We start from the raw sequence: 16,898 nt of genomic DNA, 5'->3' as shown, positions 1-16,898 counted from the left end.
AGTGGATCTTAATTTCAAGGAAGGATCAGTGTGAAAAAGGAATTGACCTCGACGTGATTTGAACACGCAACCTTCTGATCTGGAGTCAGACGCGCTACCGTTGCGCCACGAAGTCTACATCTTTACTGTCGTCTGAACTTTTATTGCGAGATAATTTGCAGCTTGCTTGACTGTCTTTTGGTTGATAGAATTACCGTTATTACAGTGACCGTTATCAGTGTTGTTCGTCATCTCTTGTTGCTTGAAAAGTCAGAAGTTGGTGTGACTGCAAGAAGAAAAGCGAAATTGGGTGGGGGCAGCAGTTTCCGTAGCCAGACTCTAGTCGCTGGTACTCACTGAGGAAAGTATTGGCCTATGTTATCAGCAGCAAACAATTTAAAAAATAGTGTTTAGTATTTTTAAAAAGTTATTTTTAAAAAGTATGAAAGAAAAAGTCTCATTGATAACAAGTATCGTTAAATATTATTTCTTAACCTAGAGTTTGAGTTTCTCTCTAACCTAATGTGGGCCACGCAAATACAAGTAAAGGGCCACATGCAGCCCCCATGCCATGCTTTGGATTTGATTCTCCAGTTATAGAGGTGAGAGTGGATCTTAAAGCCGCTGTGTGCAGTCCTGGAATATTTGCTTTTGGCGGAACTACAGGTAAATGAGTGTAATTGCAGGCTGTTGTAAAGCTGGGTCTCCGGTCCCGAGCGCTGGTCGTGTCTCTCAGCAGCTCCGAGCAGGTCTGCAGATCAGAGGACTCAACGGCAGCAGCTACAGATAGAACATGAGATATAACATGTGACATATTGTCCAAACCAGATGGACCATAAACACTGCAAAGTGAATCGACTATTTTTCGGTCTGAAAAATGCTAGCAGTCATTAGCCACGGACGTTAGGCTCTAGCTGCTAATGTCGGAGCAAAAACGTTTTGCTGGATATACCTACACTATACCGTGATAAACGCAATAAAATGACAAACATACACTTACAACGTGTATCATCTCAAAAATAAGTGGCAACCCACATTTGATAACACCCCCAAGACCCGCTGAAGGCACAAAGAATGTCTTACAGGCCTAATTAGCATCGTGACTAACCAGTTCGGCCAGGTATATGTTCACTGTACGCTTGTACAATATGAGAAACAGCAGACAAACATCCATAACTGTGTTAGAATGTGAGCAAGTCATTTTCACTGGCAGTTAATTCATTGAAAAACTATTTTCACCATACACGAAGTATATCCCATTTTAGCATCACAGTTCACCTGTTTCGCTGCATATATACATATATACACTACGTTTATATACAAGCAACAAGCATATAGACATTTGTTTAATGATTTGCCAACACAACAGAGACAGCAGTGAACACAAAATTGACTTACAAGTCGAGTAGAAACAGCGCCACTTCAGAATCAGAAGAAAATCTGTTGGTAGCTCTCAGTTCTGACCAGGCTGTAAATGCATCTATACTGACTCTTGTCAGAGATCTTACTCTGTGGGTTTCACACTTTCTCTTCTTGGACTCCTCACTCCTCACTCTTGCTTCTGCCACAGTGTAAACTGAAGTCAGCTAGCTGCCCAGGTAGCCCTGCCCCTTTGCCGTAAAGTGTTGCGTTGGGGGTGGAGTTGGCACTCTCAGAACACGCCTCAGGCAGCCCGCCAGGGGAAAGTTACATACTCCAAAGGAGCGTTTAACAGAGACCTGGAGAGTCTGACTGCGGAACTTTGGACTGTTCAAAATGAAACCTGTCATCTCAGGAAATCTGAAAATAATCTATTTATGTCTAAATATTAGACGTTGCTGCTTTAATTTCAAGGACGCATGAACGTGAAAAAAAGAAATGACCCCGACGTGATTTGAACACGCAACCTTCTGATCTGGAGTCAGACGCGCTACCGTTGCGCCACGAAGTCCGTTTTAGCACGCTTCGGGAGGTCACTACGAAGCCGGTAACGTTTCCTTTGTTTAGTAACTGCAAACAAACATGTTTTTTATAAACAATTTGCAGCTTGCTTGAATGTCTTTTGGTTGATAAAATTATTGATCAGTGTCGTTCGTCGTCTTTTGTTGACCGCAAAAAGAAAAGCGAATTTGGGTGGGCGCTTTGGCAGCACCCGGCTTCCGTAGCCAGACTCTCGTCACCGTCCTTCATTGAAGAAAGTATTGGCCTCTGTTACCAAGAGCGGTGCTGCATGCAGAAAGTATACTCGCAAGTACACTGTGACCCTCAGATGGAGAGGCGCTACTGACGTCTCCTGGCAAAAGTCAAAACCAAGCCAAACATCTGATGTTAGCATTGTCCCAGGAGACGCAGATAGCAGCGGCAGCAACAGAAGGCAGCCACCACCAGGGGGCGTGTGTGTAGACCACGACTGTAACACTACCGCGATCTGCTGTCCGAATGAGGACATTGCACTCGTAAAGTATGCGCTATCCCAGTTATAGACGTGAGAGAGGAGGTCAACTTCAAGGAAGCATGCCGCGTGAAAAACAATTGACCTCGACGTGATTTGAACACGCAACCTTCTGATCTGGAGTCAGACGCGCTACCGTTGCGCCACGAAGTCCGTGACATTATAAAACAGGAGCTCGTCACGAAGCTGAAATGCGTTTACTTGCCTTCATAGTCATCTGTCTCTTTTATTGCTAGATCTCGTGATTTCTTTTTATTTTTCACTCACTCCATGCCTCGCAACCTGCTGCCAACATCGAAGAAACAAGTCAAGATCTTCACCCACAATTAGGCTGGAATTCTTACATTGTTTATAAAGCGTTTCCTTTGTTTTGTAACTACAAAAATGGTTGTTTTTTTCTTGATGAAATTATTGATCAGTGTTGTTCGTCGTCTTTTGTTGCCTGAAAAATTAGAAGCAGGTGTGACTGCAAGAAGAAACGCGAATTTGGGTGGGCGCTTTTGGCCCCACCCGGCTTCCGTAGCCAGACTCTAGTCGCTGGTACCCTCATTGAAGAAAGTATTCGCCTGTTACCAGCAGTGGTGCCGCATCCTGAAGATATACTCGCAAGTCTACTGAGGACTTTAACCAACGTAAGTGATGTAATGGGTGTCCGCGTCGACGCTGTCTGACTTTTCCAACTTGTTTCAGTGCTAACGCACCCGGCTTTGTATAGTTAGCTATATTAGCTCCGGCTATTAGCAAGCGACGTGCTATTTGTGTCCACATTTTGGTCTTTTCCTTTTAGGAAACCGCTTATTGGGTGTATACTGTTGACTAATAACCAGCCGCTTTGACTTAAATGAAACAGAACTTGCCTCAAAATGGTGTCTACGCGACTGCCTTGAGTACATTGCAATCTCATGGCTCAATATTTCACTTTTGTTTCCAGTGAATCCTGAAATGGCATCATCAGCAATGATCACCGTCCCCACCACCGCCTCACGCTTTGCCCTGCTGCAGATCGACTCGGACTCGGACTCCGACGCCTCAGACACGGCCAAGACTGCAACCAAAAACGGAAGGGATTCGTCTGGAAAGTCGCGGCCGGGAAAAGCTGGATCCACCGGTGGAAAAGGGGCTCCGGGAAACGACAAGAAGAAGGACAAGAGGAAGAAAAAGAAGGAGCAACAGCAGAGTGAGGCAAACGAGGTCAGTTCCAACCAGATATTTGGTCTTGACTCGTTACAATCCAGTTGTGACATCATTATATACATGTTCCCTTTGTTTCAAGTGTACGACGCCACTACTTAGATGTCTGATCAAAACTGCCCAGGTTATACTGGATATATAAGCTTTTTTAACATGCACAAAATGTATCTATTATCTATAATCGTCTAGTCCAAGAAAATATGTTTAGAGCCTTTACTATTGACGTTTTATTCTCTCCTCAGTACTGTTTGGTTTGTGTTTACAAATGGCAACATGTGGCCTTTTGGTAACCATTTGCCACTCCTGCAGACACGTAAAACGAATGAGGTTCATGACATGCTGTAAAAAGGGACCAGGCCCTGAGCGTTTCTTTGTATCAAACATTGTATGTCTTTCAGTGGTGTTTTCTTTTCCAACACATCAGTAGATTTATATAAAGGAAGCATACATACAACTACTTTTTGATGTGATGTCTGCATTTAAATGGGACATTCTCTGTCCAGTGGATTTGCTCTCTTATTCTATTATTATAAAGTCCCGCCACTTACCTTGTGTGAGTTGGCAAACATCTGAATAATGTTTTTTGTGCAAGCAGTTTCACATCAGTAAGTCACTGCTATTTGGAAACAATTCAATGAGGACACATCATCTGTAGCGCTGTTGAAATGCCAGTTAGAACAAGATAACTATTGCAGAAACAAGAATCATTGCAGCTAATGTGTCACCCACTGTTGATTCATGGCGTTTTGAATGCTGCATCTCATCCTGTCAACTTTGTCCCCTCAGCTTCGCAATCTAGCTTTTAAGAAGATTCCACAGAAGTCCAGTGCCCCACCTCCTTGTGTGACCCTGTCTGGAATAGCCAGTGAACTACTCAATACGTCACCAGGAAGTATGCCTTCAGAAGGTTGGCAACAATGGAAGCAAAGGGACGAGCAGGTAGAGTTTAGGATCACAGAAGTATTCGTACAACTCAACGTCTGTCTTAAGACTTTGAAATACAATTTTGTGTTTTACGTTTTTGTGCTGTTTAGATGGTCAGTTTGTGATGATAAAGTTCAGCAGTTTAATAGTCTTTATCCCTCGCAGATGACTACAGAGCTGTATGAGGCCGACCTGGAAAAGGCTCTCATGCTGAGTAAATTGGAATTTGAAAAACAGAAGCAGACAAACTCACAGGTACAGTAAGGGCACATTCACCTGAGAGACACATATTTGTTGGGTTTGAATCTCTCTCTCTCTCACTCTGTTCTGCAATATTGAGAGTTGGGTGTTTCATACGTCACCACTTCTCCCACATTAGGCTGATGCTTAATGGCAACTGTGCAGTGTGTGTTTAGACTACAACATGTGTCACTAATGCTTTTGTTCTGGGGCAGAGCAACACAAACACAACCTCACCCAAATCTCGAGGAGGAAAAGAGGGAGGAGGAAAGAAGGAGAAAAAGAAAAACCAGCAAGCAAAAGACAAGAAGACGGTGTCTCTGCAGGATTTCCAGTCTGATGGAAATGCAGGTGGGTTTACGTCAGTCAAAATGCTGTTGGTATTGCACTCTCATGATGTTTATTTTTTTCCCTTCTACAGAGCAGTCCAACAGAAGGCCAGAAAAGGAGGTGAGTCACCTTTTACTTCCGTAACCTGGTGGGAAATCAAAGGAATTTTATACACGCTTTCTTTTCCAAGAACGAATGGATTCCCTGTGAAATGCTTGAAACACAATCTGTATAAACGGTTCAAAGACCAGTTGTACCTCAGGCTTGCTCACCACCAGAGGGCAGTGTTTCCTCTTTTGATACGCCTCAAGTGCGGCTCCTTATCTGGGGAGCGAGAGGGCACTGTGAAACGGTAAAACTGTCGAATGATGACCTTTAATCTCTGCAGTGCTTTTTACTATGTTGCCCATCAAAGTTTAACAGACTACTTGAAGATCATATCTCTAAATAAACAAAGCCATTCCTACTCTATCTCTGCTGTTGATGACAAAATGAAAACTCCATTTAGATGTCTCACTGTCACATGTACATAGAAAAGTACATGGCCCCATAATGCAGTTCAGGGTTGGGAATGTGGTGTATGGTTGAAGCCTTACCGCTGACTGGCATGTTGTCATGGTGGTTCCACGAAGTAAAAAGACTGTCAGACCTTTACCACATACTGCGGTCTCACTCATGTGGTGTTCTCTGCAGGACAGTAGATCAGGTGTTCCTGGGACGGGGACAGGACCGGACGAGCGCTTCTTTAACAAGCTGGAGGATGACGTGACCAGAATCATCCAGCGGGAGAAGAGACTGGAGCAGTACTCCAACAGCCAGGGACAGGAGGCCACCCCGGAGCCTGAACTGGTGAGGGAACATTGAATTCATCTCTACATGTGGTTCATCACCGTCTCACCTGAAAGGCCTTTCTCTTTCTGTAGGACCCCCGTTCAGAGCAACTGAGGTATGAGCTGGAGAAGAAAGACCAGGAAATCAGTCAACTGAAGAACACAATCTCACAGTGGGAGGTCAGAACACAGCTGTTTTTGAACACTCAAACGCTGTATTTTGAGAATGTGCAGTGATGTGGACTTGTGTTTTGCAGATGAAATACAAAGAAGTGAAATTAAGAAATTCTCAGCTGCTTAAAATGCTGCAACAGGGAGAAAGTGAGACATCAGTCGCACAAATCAAGAGCCTTTTCTTTTAACTATTTTATTTCAACTTATGTTTTGTTTACAGTGAAGGACAAAGCAGAAATTCTGCTGCAGGTGGAGGAACTGCTTCATATCAAAGAGGAGCTGTCATCACAGGTGAGTGATCATACATCCATCTTCTTTTTCATCAGGTTTTTTTTTTTTTATAACAATTGTGACTGAACAATTTTGTTCAAAGGTGTCATTACTGCATGCTGCTCTTGAGCAAGAACGATCCAAGGTCAAAGGTCTCCAGTCAGAACAGCCCAAACATCAGGTGTGTGTGTGTGTTATTGCTCACTCTGACTGTCATTCCTGTATAAATATTCTTAAGAATGGCTTGAGTTTGTCTTGAAGTAAGTGGCGTCTGTATTTCTGTGGGTTGCCAGGGAAACAAGAAAGGGAAGAAAGCCTCAGAGTCGGAGCCCTGACACTCCAACAGGATGACCTGACAAAAAAATGAAGGAAAACACTTCTGATCAGATTTTTTTTAATGTCCCCATCTGATGCATGCCCTTCCAAACTCCTGAGTTTTTTTTTGAAGCTTTTAAAAGTGTTTGAATTAAAACTGCAGAATGGTTCGCAGAAGGATTCTGCATCTCTGGTACTGTTCATCGCTGTGTGCCTGATCCGTTTCTGTGCTGTCCAAACAGAAATGTTGTAAAAATGGTTTTCCCCCTCACTATTAAAGAAATTAATTTTCCAGTGACATTGTTTTAAGTCATTGCTTGCACTTGGAAATATCTTTCACTCTGGAGGATTTTTGGAATATATATATATCTTGTCTCCTCCTGATAAAGAGACGCAGGTCCTTCGATTGTCAGAAACATTTAACTAGGGGGAATTCTCCCCGGAAACTGCAAACAACTTCATTCATAATCAAGTCATGCATCTTCGATGAGTTCAGCTCCAGTCACAGACAGACTGGAGCTTTTAGCAGCAGCAGTTGGTGTGACGTCCTGCGAGCACGGAGGAGTCACACTGTGATCAGCATGATCCACTCTGCACTCCTGCAGACGGTTTCTCTTAAATAAATGATCCGGCGAGGTAGTTCCTCACTTCTCAGCTCTTAAGTGACACACTGAATTCAGTCATGATGCTGGGGCATTCCAAAAAGCTGCCAGCGCTTTCCAGGCTCCGTTTGTTTACTTGAATTACACAAGATAACACGCTCGCTAGAATTGACTTCTAAAATGTTCTTGTCAATCTCAATAACGATCACTTATACAATCACCAACCATGATCAGTAGGGGGCAGCAAATCGTTTCAGACGATCTCTTTCGGCTACTGATATGGAAGTTTACTTCTTGTCGACACGTTTTGAACATCAACGGCGCTCTCTACTAAATAAATAATTTGTATGTTTTAATACTGAATGCACAAAAATACAATGAATCATTTATTTGTAAAGGAAACAAATAATTAACAAAGATACTGCTGGTTTGTCCATCCTTATCTCCGTCTTTTCATGCTTTCATGACCTTCAATCGATTTCTGTTTGAGAATATGCAGTGACACAGATGCCTTTCTTCATAAAGGCAGCTGCATTTAAATCTTGGACACTGTCGGAGAGTGGCACATGTGAGTGAGAATGACTGAAACCTATACCCGCCCGTGGTCTCTGACACTCCTGAGGTGACTCTCCACCTCCATCGCCATGTCGCTCAAGCTCCTCCTGATATCCAGCCTCATCACGTTCTCCTCCTCCTGGGGTGGCTCTAAAGCCTCGAACTGAGAACTCAGCAGGTCTGCCCTCATGTAATGTCCGCTCCGAGCAGAAATCCTCTGATGAATTAGCTGGTAGTCGCCGTGGAGGAAGAGAAAAAAGACATCCAGAGGTGAGGGCTCTGGAGGAGTGGAGGAGGAGGTCACAGCTGTCGAGCCAGAGGTCAAGATGTTCCTGTAGAGGCGCTTCAGGGCCGAACAGGTGACCAGAGCGTCAGAGCCACAGCTTCGTTCTCTGTGGAGACACACACACACACACGTGACTAAAGACAGATAGCTCCCTCTCATGAACATCACTGAGGCTGCAGCCATGAATCACATCAAGTCTTTGATGTAGTCACTTAAAAGAGCTGTCACACTTGTCACCTCGGTGTGATCCTCCCCCAAGTCTTTTCCATTATAAACTCCCTGCTCTCTCATCTGCTTGTCAAAACTCCTTTCAAGAGCAAAATATTCTTGCACCGCCCAGCGAAGAAGACATCGCCTCCAAAACTCTGAGTGACAGAAAGTGTCGTCCAAATAAAGGAATATTTTTAGGTCCGGAATTTCATATTTTTCAGCAATATTCTGTGGTTGGTAATGTAGCAGCTTGATATTAAAAAGAGAAGAGAACACATCAAATTGAGCTGCCTAGAAACGTTTTGACACAGAGCTCTTCCTTTGTGCAGGATGAGCTTCAGATACAGAAGGGAAGGCGTCAGTGACACATCTCAACACACCTTTCAATGACGTCATGTAGTTTGAGCAGCCAAGGAAGTCTGTCCTGAGGAAAAGGAAAAACATTGGCTTTATTTCAACACATTGCATTCATAAAAATTATCAATTCAAATTCACAAGTTCAATGACACAAATGTCAAGACTGCACCACAAAACACACCAGAACAACGCACACCTTTCCCCTCTTCCTTGTGAGGACGACTCAACCTAACCATGCAAAATAAATGGCTAACTTTAACCAGGGCTTCACCACATTTAACCTCAATTATAATGACCCAGTTATTTTTGAAGCTTCAATCCTCAAATTGAGGCTTAACCTAGCTATATTGTGGGGACCAAACCTTGTGTTTCCAAGATTTTGTTTGCACGCGCACGCACACCCAGGGCTGTAATTATTTGCAAATATGCACCAATATAATGTATTTTTATAAGCAATAAAAAGAAGGGGCAATGGTTTTCTTCACATTTATTTGAAACAACAAAAGCAAACAACAAAACATGACAAGCAAAGGACAATCAAATGATTGACAAATAACTGTTCTGTTTCACACAGTAGGTTTAGTATTAAATACATGAGCGGTAAAAGTGAAAGTGTAAAGTGAATTAATATCAGCCCAACTAAACTATTCGCCTCACTAGGAGAAGTTGGGTTAGCAGTGCAGTGTTGTCTTCCTCCCTCAGCAACATTGGGGGAAAGATATCACTCAGAAAATGAGACACGGAATTAAACACTGCTTCCACTCTCCTGCCAAATCCGCTTTTAATTCCCTTCCAATCTCAGAGCGTGGAGGTTACCTGCCTCTGTTTAGCTAGCCTCACTCTAGAGGTGGAGGTTTGTGGTGAAGCTTGAGTGTCGATAGAAGCTCAAATGTGAGCTGGAGCTTGTGAGCATGCAAAGTCATCTGTCAATACCGCAGACAATATTTGGCAACTCAGTAAGCATTTCCACAGGAGTCAGATATTTGCTGATAGTCGGCAGCACAACTGAGTCGGTAACGTTAGTGAGAAACACGTCTGTCCCTCTAAACCCAGCTGAAAAATTGAACGTCTTAAAACAGCAGGAGAAACCTGCACCGACGCCACTGTCCTGAGCCATACCTCGTCTGTCAGCCGAACGCCACGGGTCATCTTGTCAATGTTCTCCTGAGGGTGGAAGTCATCGCCTTCGTACAGCCGCCATCCCAGCTGGTGAGGCAACACACACTGATGTTAGTTTTACTGAAACCATAGAATCCATGACTATATTGATGCAGTTTCACGTGAGTCAGTGGAATACATGTACCTTTTCAGACAGATATGCACCAAGAGAACTCCTGTATCGAAACAAAGAAAAAATCTTCACCCCAGTTGCACTTGCACAATATATAAAACAACCATTTCTTGCATAGATCTGAAATAATGAGACAATATTTTGAGACAAACTAAGTTGACAAATGAATTATTTAGTGACTTTACTGAATTTAGCCACAACACCTCTGGTTCCTCACCAGAATTGATGTAACCAGACAGAATTTTCAACTAAACCATGAGTCTAGATTCAGATTTTGGGTGGAAATTATTATCATTTAAGCAAACAATAATCAATAGAATATCAATGTGAAACAAAACTCTCTAGAATCTTCATATTATGGTGTAATGATTAGGCTTCATTTTAAGGCAAAAACATTGTGAATATCTGAAGTAAAAACGAGCCTCATACTTGCCACATCCAGAGACCCCCATAATGACGTAGATCATGGTGTCACGGGACGTCCTCAATGTTGTGTGACAGAAACTGTGCAAATAAATAAACGACACGCATACAAGTATATTCTTTATTTATCGATATCGGAAAAATGCCGACACCTTCAATAGACTTAGACTTTCTTGATTGTCATTGCACAAAAACATATCACTGTATTATGGCAAAGAAATTTCGGTCGGAGGCCTCCGGTTTCCAAGAACAAAAACTATACGTCCAAAAATAAATAAATATCAGATAAATACGATTTTTTAAAATTAAAGACTGAAAGGTCGTCTGGCCATTTATTTGCATCTGTCTTGGTTATGACTTACCTCAACTAATATTGCTGGCTGTTCCGGTGCACGTGACGGAATCGACGTAGACTTCTACCTTCACCACTTGGACACTATTGGGGGGTCTGGACGAGCGCAGTGTTTCCTGTGTCCCACAGTATCTCGGTGCCAGGCTACTGTTAACAGCTAGCCGTTGTTAGCACGGCCAGTATTGAATGAGGAAACACACTGTTTATGTTTCCCAGTTCAGAATTCCGACCTGGCGGCAGCCATGGAACGCACCACCGCGTTGAAGCCTGCCGTGACGTCACGGCGTTGACTGACGCTGTTAAAAAGACCGCAGTCAAATTCTGCTGTTCATTCATCCATCGTTGTTCCAGCTCTGGCTTCGTGGAGGAGACCTGGAGGCCAACCGCAGCAACTCGGGTCAGGATGCGGGGACCCTCTGGACAGGAGCCTAGTCCATCACAGAGCAAATAATCTACAACAAATGGTTAAGCTTAACCTTTACGCTTAACCGAACTAAAACCCGAATATAATGACCGAGCTATTTTGTGGTTTTAACCTTCAAAAAGAAAAACTCATACAGGTTCTCACAAAGATAAAAGTACAAGAACACAAGAAACCAGATGTCGGAAGAAACCCATGACATCTTTTCGTTTTGCTGTCTCTTTCTGCATTTAAGTTAACGTTTATTTTCTTTACCAATAATAAATGAAGGCAAATTAACCACGAGGCACCGACACATTTAGAATTACAAAACCACTTTTATTGTCGTTAAGCACATGACTCAACTGTTAATGATGTTTTGGTGTCTATTACTATACTGTATTCGTTTTAATTACATTGTTAATATGGTCAAATATCATCAAACGTTCTATTGTGTCACAACACAACCTTTGTCTTACGTCTATTTAATATTATATTTTGCTGCAGGTTACAGAATATAAAAAAAGCGCAATACAATGAATAGACGTCGGCGTGACGTCATCGTATTTCTGTGGTGCCTGGATGTGACTTAAATCTGATGTTGCATTGAAATTTCCTACGATATGAGCATCTTGACGCGCAGTGCGCGTGCGCGCGCGTGCATCGATCACCAGGAAGGAGTCGGCGCTCCTCATCCATCCTCCGCTTCCTCCATCCACGCCGCTCTCTCCATCCACTCGTTGACTCTCAAGGGCGTCACGCTGGGTGACAAGTCGCTTACGTGTACATGTGTGTCTCGCGCGCAGTCCGTGGGTCCGCTGGCATGAGGAGCTGAAACAGGACCGACACAAGGATGAAAATGCTCCGGTTTCGCAGCCCCAGCATCCGCTCGTTGGACCAGGAGCTCCTGTGCACGATCCGGTTACTGGATGACTCGGAGATCTCCTGCAGCATTCAGGTCAGTCCTCCAGTCACACAGACGGACCCTGTTCGGCACGACACAACGCGCCAGTCCGGGTCATAGTGACATCAAGGGCACGTTTTTATCAACGCGGGCCATTTTGAGTGCAGTTGCACGTGTATCTCACCCTTTTGATCGCACCACATGACAGTAAATAACAGCGCGGGCTGTAATTATCCTGTAATTATTATCGGTTCCAACATGCGGAGCTGGGATGTGCAGGAAAGACAGAGAAGTTGGAGGTAAAGTTTCATTCATCTTGCGGGAGATGTGGTTGCCTGGGTGTGGTGGTGACACCTTAGCGAGCTCAACGCATGAAGGTGAGCCGCTGGAACTGATGCTGCTTTGATTCTGGTGGGATAAGTTGATGTGGTGCAACTTCCTGCCTCTACGTTGTTTTTCACTCAGCCTCCGTCAGTGACCACCAACGGTGGATTGAGGAGAGAGTTTGGGTTAGGAGCTCAGTGCCAGATCAGAACCAGAACCTCGGCTTCTCGGAGTAGAGCACGGGCTGTTGTGTTGTAACTGGCTTATATGGAAGAATGTCGTCTGGCTGCCTTCTTTGGGTTTCAGGGCACGGTCAGCTTTGAAAAGAAACAGGATCATATCCATGGTTCTCAAAAGCCCGGGGCATGAGGGGAATTTGACACTTCCTACCTGGCTGAATCCACAGCTGAAAATCCATATATATTCGGTGGCTATATTAGAAAACACTTCAAGTTCTTGGGCCAAGTTAAGGTGTCCTCATCCTTTCCTCTGCTTCTTCTTGGGGGAATACTGAGTCATTTCCAAACCTCCTGAAGGCTCCACCTTGTCTTTTCCGGAAACTTTTCTCTGCTGCTGTCCTTGTCTCAGCTTATTCACAAAGTGCCAGTCTTGTTGTTTCTCCTTGCGGCTTAGAGATGTTCTGATGTTGCAAAACCTCAGCAGCAAACACATCTCCTCATCAGTGTCCTGGCCCCCTCTGGGGCCCCCACTCCATCAATCTTCTTGCTCTAATCCAAGTCACCATTAGATGGCTGGGGCATCTAAACCCAGTTGTGCTCCATTACAGATCAGGTTTTTCCACATCAGTTTTCCATATTTTTATTCGTTTCTTCGTCCCGTAACTGGAGCCCTTGCTGGGTTCATGTTTCCTCTGATGGATGCTGGATGTTCCGCCTGGATGTAGGGCGAGACAGATGACATTATGAGATCACAATCAGCTCTCTCTGTCAATTTCCGCACTGAACTGGATTAGATTTGAGCAGACTTTGAGTTAATCTGGGGGTTATTGCCTGCGGCTTTATCATTGATCAGAATAAAGAGGATGCTGGACCTGGCACCGCAGTTTCATAATGACCTGAAAATATGAACTTTTTTTTTCTCCTAAGCATTTGCAGGTCCATCAAGGGAGCGTGATGTTCATCCAGCTGTACATGAATGTTAAATTGACAAGAACATGGTCACTGCCTCCATTAGAGAGGGATCAAATATTCACAACCTGCAGGCGGCTAACAACAAAATATTTATTTGCACACATGACCTGGAGCCGTGGGACTGTGTCAGCTCCTCTGACAGGTTTGCTACGTATTTCTCTGTATGTTACGTCACTGTATCAAACATGAAATCCATGTCAGCACACACGTTAAAACAACCACGTGTTGGTCCATATTAGATTAAATGTAGCGGTTACAAGAAGTTCCCTGGTTTATGAATGAACTTGAAGTGAGTACCAAAGAACCAGAAGACTCTTGACCTGTTTTATTGCCGTGACAATTTTGTGATGGTCAGTCTTAGTTTTTCTGCCAAAATTACTTAAAAAAAAGCAGATGAACTGATCTCTTGTAATGTTTTAATAACTGCTCGCAATGGGATGAAGAGCAGACCATTACATTTTGGTGGTGTTGCCGTGTAGAAACCTGATTTTCTCAGCTGCCACCTTGTTCTCGGGATCCTAGCGACAACTTGTGACGTTGCCACAATATGACAGACATAAAATTATTTTGCACTACTACTACTAGTTATTGTGAAGTGGTCAGCTCATACTTTAGGCTGCAGAGCAAACTCCAACTTGGTGGGCGGCAGGTTGACTCAAGCTGGAATTGAAACCAGGATCTTGCTGGTAGGTTTCAAGAAGTACTCCACTGACTGTGGTCAAAAAAGGGGGAGGAGAATAGAGTTAGATCAAATCGAGCCACATGGAGTTCCATACTGTCTGCCCACCGTTTAAGCGACATCTCTCCAAGTCTTGTCTACACTCGATCCCAGTGGATGATTTACTGAACAATATTAAAACGAGAATGATTTAGTCTAGTTCCGTTCTTCCTGCCTGCTTTGAGGGGAGCCGTATTAATGCTGTCGTAGCAGCAGGAGCACAAATTCAAAAGCAAAGTTGAGAGCACTTCGGAGCGTGTCAGCTTTTCAGTCGCGCAACTGAGGTAAATGGACATTTGTATTTCTAGCTGACTGCGTCCTTCGTAGTTTTTTTTAATGGCCCACTGTTCCACTGCTGCTCCGCTCCTTCTTACATATTTCATGACATCCTGAGCTACTCATGCTACACCTCAACAATGATGTGCCGCCACCCTAAATACACTTTCCTCTCCTACTTAGCTGCATTCGTAACCGCTTTTTACATTGTTTTGTCAGACCTCCTCCCCCTTCAACATGGTGTGGACTTACTGGAGCAGGAGGTTTGCGGACATTTCGGACATTTAAATACATAATTAAAGCTTTGAATACTGAATAGATTGTCCCAGGAATCACAGTAATGTTGTGTAATGTATCGCATGTTTCCTTTCTCAACAATGATTTAACTCTCGTGTTTATTTACTACTGATTTCAGACTATTACATGTGGTCCACTTCAGTCATTGCAACTGTTTAACTATAGGGCTGTCGTTTGTGATTTCTTATGAATATCAAATAATACCAACCTGCTATGACACCAACAAATGAAGTTAACAGATGCATCAAAGTTGCATGTTCGCTTCTTCTTCTTCTTCTTCATCATCTTCTTCCTCCTAAGAAGATGTAGAAAAAGAAGCAGCTCAAGCAGACAGCAGCTTGGGTGACCCTCTTCCAGTCTCCATCGGTTTCAGTTTATTGACCCATCCAGTGCATCACATCTATCCTCTTCATGTCCTCCTTCATCACTTCCATGCACCTCACTGGCATTCTTCCCTTTAGCGACTGCGTTCGTGAGAATGAGACAAGAATTTAATTGAAACAAAACAAACATGCTTTATCTATTCACCTGAGTCACCAAACAATGCAGGAGACCTATTGAATATTGCTGTATAACATGCTACCAAGCATGAACTTGTTTTGATCAATGAAGTTAAGCATTTCTTTTGCCCCCTGATTGTCTGCCAGAGAAAACTGTCTAACACTGAGGCTTCTTGTGAATAGATCTAGCTCATTATTGGTCATATACCCTGTTTTTCCTGCTCTTCTGTGTTTGCATCCTGGAGCAAATCGGCAGGTTGTTGAGCATGTAACTCACGTTTGCCGAATCGGCCGAACACATGAGCTCTTCTGTCACAGAGAGCACCCTGACAGTCATCGCCACCCATCCCACCCTGCCTGCACTCTCCTTCACCTCCCTTGATCATTGTCAATTCCTCTGAATTACTGATCCCAAATGGTGGAACTCATTTGCTTTGACTCACTCTTAAATTGTTTGATCCTCATTCCCCGCTGTCATTCACACATGTTCTCAGTTGGGCTGGGCTTCATTTCTGTTCTGCTCAGCTTGGTGCTCCTCCATTTACCTCATTTTTACTGCCACAGCCAGCCACTGAATCAGCAAACATTGTGGTGCATGGAGACTCATACCCAACCTCTCATCCATCTCTCCGGACTAGAAGATCCCTGCTGTTCTCCTACTCTCACCTGGATTCCTCCATCACTGTCCCACTGTCCTCATGCATGCCATGCTTCTCTGATGCTCCTCATGTGCTCACACAGTACCACACAAACTCAAAAGTATTTATGTGATTTGAAAATGTTATCTGAATTGGTGGCATAGTTTGATGACACACCAAACTCAGCATCCTCACATTTTGTTAGTAATCTGAACTATTTTGAGAGGCGAACGAATTTAGATTGAGCACATTTGGAGCATCATGTGAGTCCTCCTTTGTGTAAGAAATGAGCTTCTCCCTTGAACTGGTGGAGGTCTGTGTCCTCTCTGTTCCTCATGTTGGATCATGTCGTTTTAAAGTGGTTTATTTTTAAATCTTGTTTACTTTAAAAATAGCTCGCCTGCTGCGTATTGAGCAGCTTGGGGCCGAGTGTGCGCGCGTGCTGTGTGTCTGCTGGCCTACAGCAATGTTCCGTGCACATCTCATGTGCAGTGTAAAGTCCTGTCAGGATCAATAGTCGCTGACCTTCTCTACTTTAAATTACTGACGTTGTCATCCCTCCTTCTTTTTCACTCTGCGTTTCCTAGACAGTCCCTCTCTCCTGCCCTCCGCCTTACCTCCTCTTCTCTCCAAAGCTTTTACCCCTTGACCAGCTCTTTCCTCGCTCACCTATCCATGTCTTCTCCTCCTGGCTCTCTGTGACACATCATGTATAATTAAGGAAGATCACTGTTCCTCATGAGTTCAACATCCATCAGCTGTCAGCGATGCTCTCCTCCTGCAGCATGTGTGTGTGTGTGTGTCTGTGTGCGTGCATGAAAGATTTAAGCACATCTGCCCCGTGTGAGAAATGGTGGGCATCAATTTGCTCTACTAAACGAACAATTATTGTCCAGTAGTTGAAATGGAGCAGAGTAACTGGAGTTATTG

General features: G+C 43.8%; 3 protein-coding genes and 3 non-coding genes across 7 annotated transcripts in view; 2 read left to right on the top strand and 4 right to left on the bottom strand.

Moving 5' to 3' along the window:
* Positions 1-43: 43 nt before the first annotated feature.
* Positions 44-115, bottom strand: trnaw-cca (transfer RNA tryptophan (anticodon CCA)). The gene has a single exon. It is a non-coding gene; the product is annotated as a tRNA-Trp (tRNA).
* A 1,722-nt stretch (positions 116-1,837) lies between these two features.
* On the bottom strand, positions 1,838-1,909 carry trnaw-cca (transfer RNA tryptophan (anticodon CCA)). Its single transcript has one exon. It is a non-coding gene; the product is annotated as a tRNA-Trp (tRNA).
* Positions 1,910-2,491: 582 nt separating this feature from the next.
* On the bottom strand, positions 2,492-2,563 carry trnaw-cca (transfer RNA tryptophan (anticodon CCA)). Its single transcript has one exon. It is a non-coding gene; the product is annotated as a tRNA-Trp (tRNA).
* Positions 2,564-2,898: 335 nt separating this feature from the next.
* gkap1 (G kinase anchoring protein 1) lies at positions 2,899-6,975 on the top strand. The gene is made up of 12 exons (XM_053870008.1): positions 2,899-3,042; positions 3,342-3,601; positions 4,388-4,540; positions 4,691-4,780; positions 4,981-5,116; positions 5,187-5,215; positions 5,789-5,944; positions 6,019-6,105; positions 6,183-6,246; positions 6,320-6,390; positions 6,473-6,550; positions 6,663-6,975. The coding sequence occupies exons 2-12, from the start codon at positions 3,353-3,355 to the stop codon at positions 6,702-6,704; spliced, it is 1,155 nt and encodes a 384-aa protein (XP_053725983.1). The 5' UTR covers positions 2,899-3,042; positions 3,342-3,352; the 3' UTR covers positions 6,705-6,975.
* Positions 6,313-13,252, bottom strand: LOC128762127 (probable gluconokinase). The gene is made up of 6 exons (XM_053870009.1): positions 10,771-13,252; positions 10,415-10,489; positions 9,998-10,028; positions 9,814-9,900; positions 8,718-8,761; positions 6,313-8,233 (listed from the first exon to the last, which is right to left on the bottom strand). The coding sequence occupies exons 2-6, from the start codon at positions 10,450-10,452 to the stop codon at positions 7,876-7,878; spliced, it is 558 nt and encodes a 185-aa protein (XP_053725984.1). The 5' UTR covers positions 10,453-10,489; positions 10,771-13,252; the 3' UTR covers positions 6,313-7,875.
* Positions 11,804-16,898, top strand: part of frmd3 (FERM domain containing 3) — a 38,567-nt gene continuing 33,472 nt past the window's right edge. For both annotated transcript variants that reach the window (XM_053870007.1, XM_053870006.1), the window contains exon 1: positions 11,804-12,118. In XM_053870007.1, coding sequence (XP_053725982.1) covers positions 12,014-12,118 — 105 coding nt within the window. In that variant the 5' untranslated portion in view covers positions 11,804-12,013. The remainder of the gene's footprint in view (positions 12,119-16,898) is intronic.

Source organism: Synchiropus splendidus, chromosome 7 (assembly GCF_027744825.2).
Source record: "Synchiropus splendidus isolate RoL2022-P1 chromosome 7, RoL_Sspl_1.0, whole genome shotgun sequence".
NCBI classification, from domain to species: domain Eukaryota; kingdom Metazoa; phylum Chordata; class Actinopteri; order Syngnathiformes; family Callionymidae; genus Synchiropus; species Synchiropus splendidus.
This window is presented reverse-complemented; position numbering and strand designations above follow the sequence as displayed.